At 63.3% G+C, this 346-nt stretch overlaps 1 protein-coding gene across 1 annotated transcript in view; it reads left to right on the top strand.

The window, feature by feature from the left end:
- Positions 1-34: 34 nt before the first annotated feature.
- Positions 35-346, top strand: part of ETH_00043300 (uncharacterized protein) — a gene marked incomplete at both ends in the record, with an annotated part of 417 nt that continues 105 nt past the window's right edge. The window contains one exon of the mRNA XM_013376129.1: positions 35-346. Coding sequence (XP_013231583.1) covers positions 35-346 — 312 coding nt within the window.

Below are 346 nucleotides of genomic sequence, written 5' to 3'. Positions count from 1 at the left end.
GTGCTGCGCGGCGGCGCTGCTGCTGCTGCCGCAGCAGCTGCAGCGCAGCAGCATCGTGTACGTGGGGCTGCTCTTCTGCGGCATCCACCTGCACATCGCAACGGCGGACTTGCTCTGCGAGGGGGTTTACTGCAAGCTGGTGAAGGCGAAACCCTCGATCGGCGCAAAGCTGGTGGCGTTTTTGTCGTTTTGCAACTCCATGGGCCACCTCGTCGGCAAAACCCTAGTTGGGCCGATAAGCGACAAGTACGGGACGAGGCCGCTGCTGTACATAACGCTGCCTTTGGTGCTGCAGACGCTGCTGCCGATTTCGCTGAACTTCCTGGGCGAGCCGCGCGCGGACCCG

This window comes from Eimeria tenella, genomic scaffold (genome assembly GCF_000499545.2).
Source record: "Eimeria tenella Houghton genomic scaffold, Eth_scaff3192, whole genome shotgun sequence".
Taxonomy (NCBI): domain Eukaryota; phylum Apicomplexa; class Conoidasida; order Eucoccidiorida; family Eimeriidae; genus Eimeria; species Eimeria tenella.
Note: the sequence above shows the minus strand (reverse complement) of the source record. Positions and strands in the feature narration are given on the sequence as shown.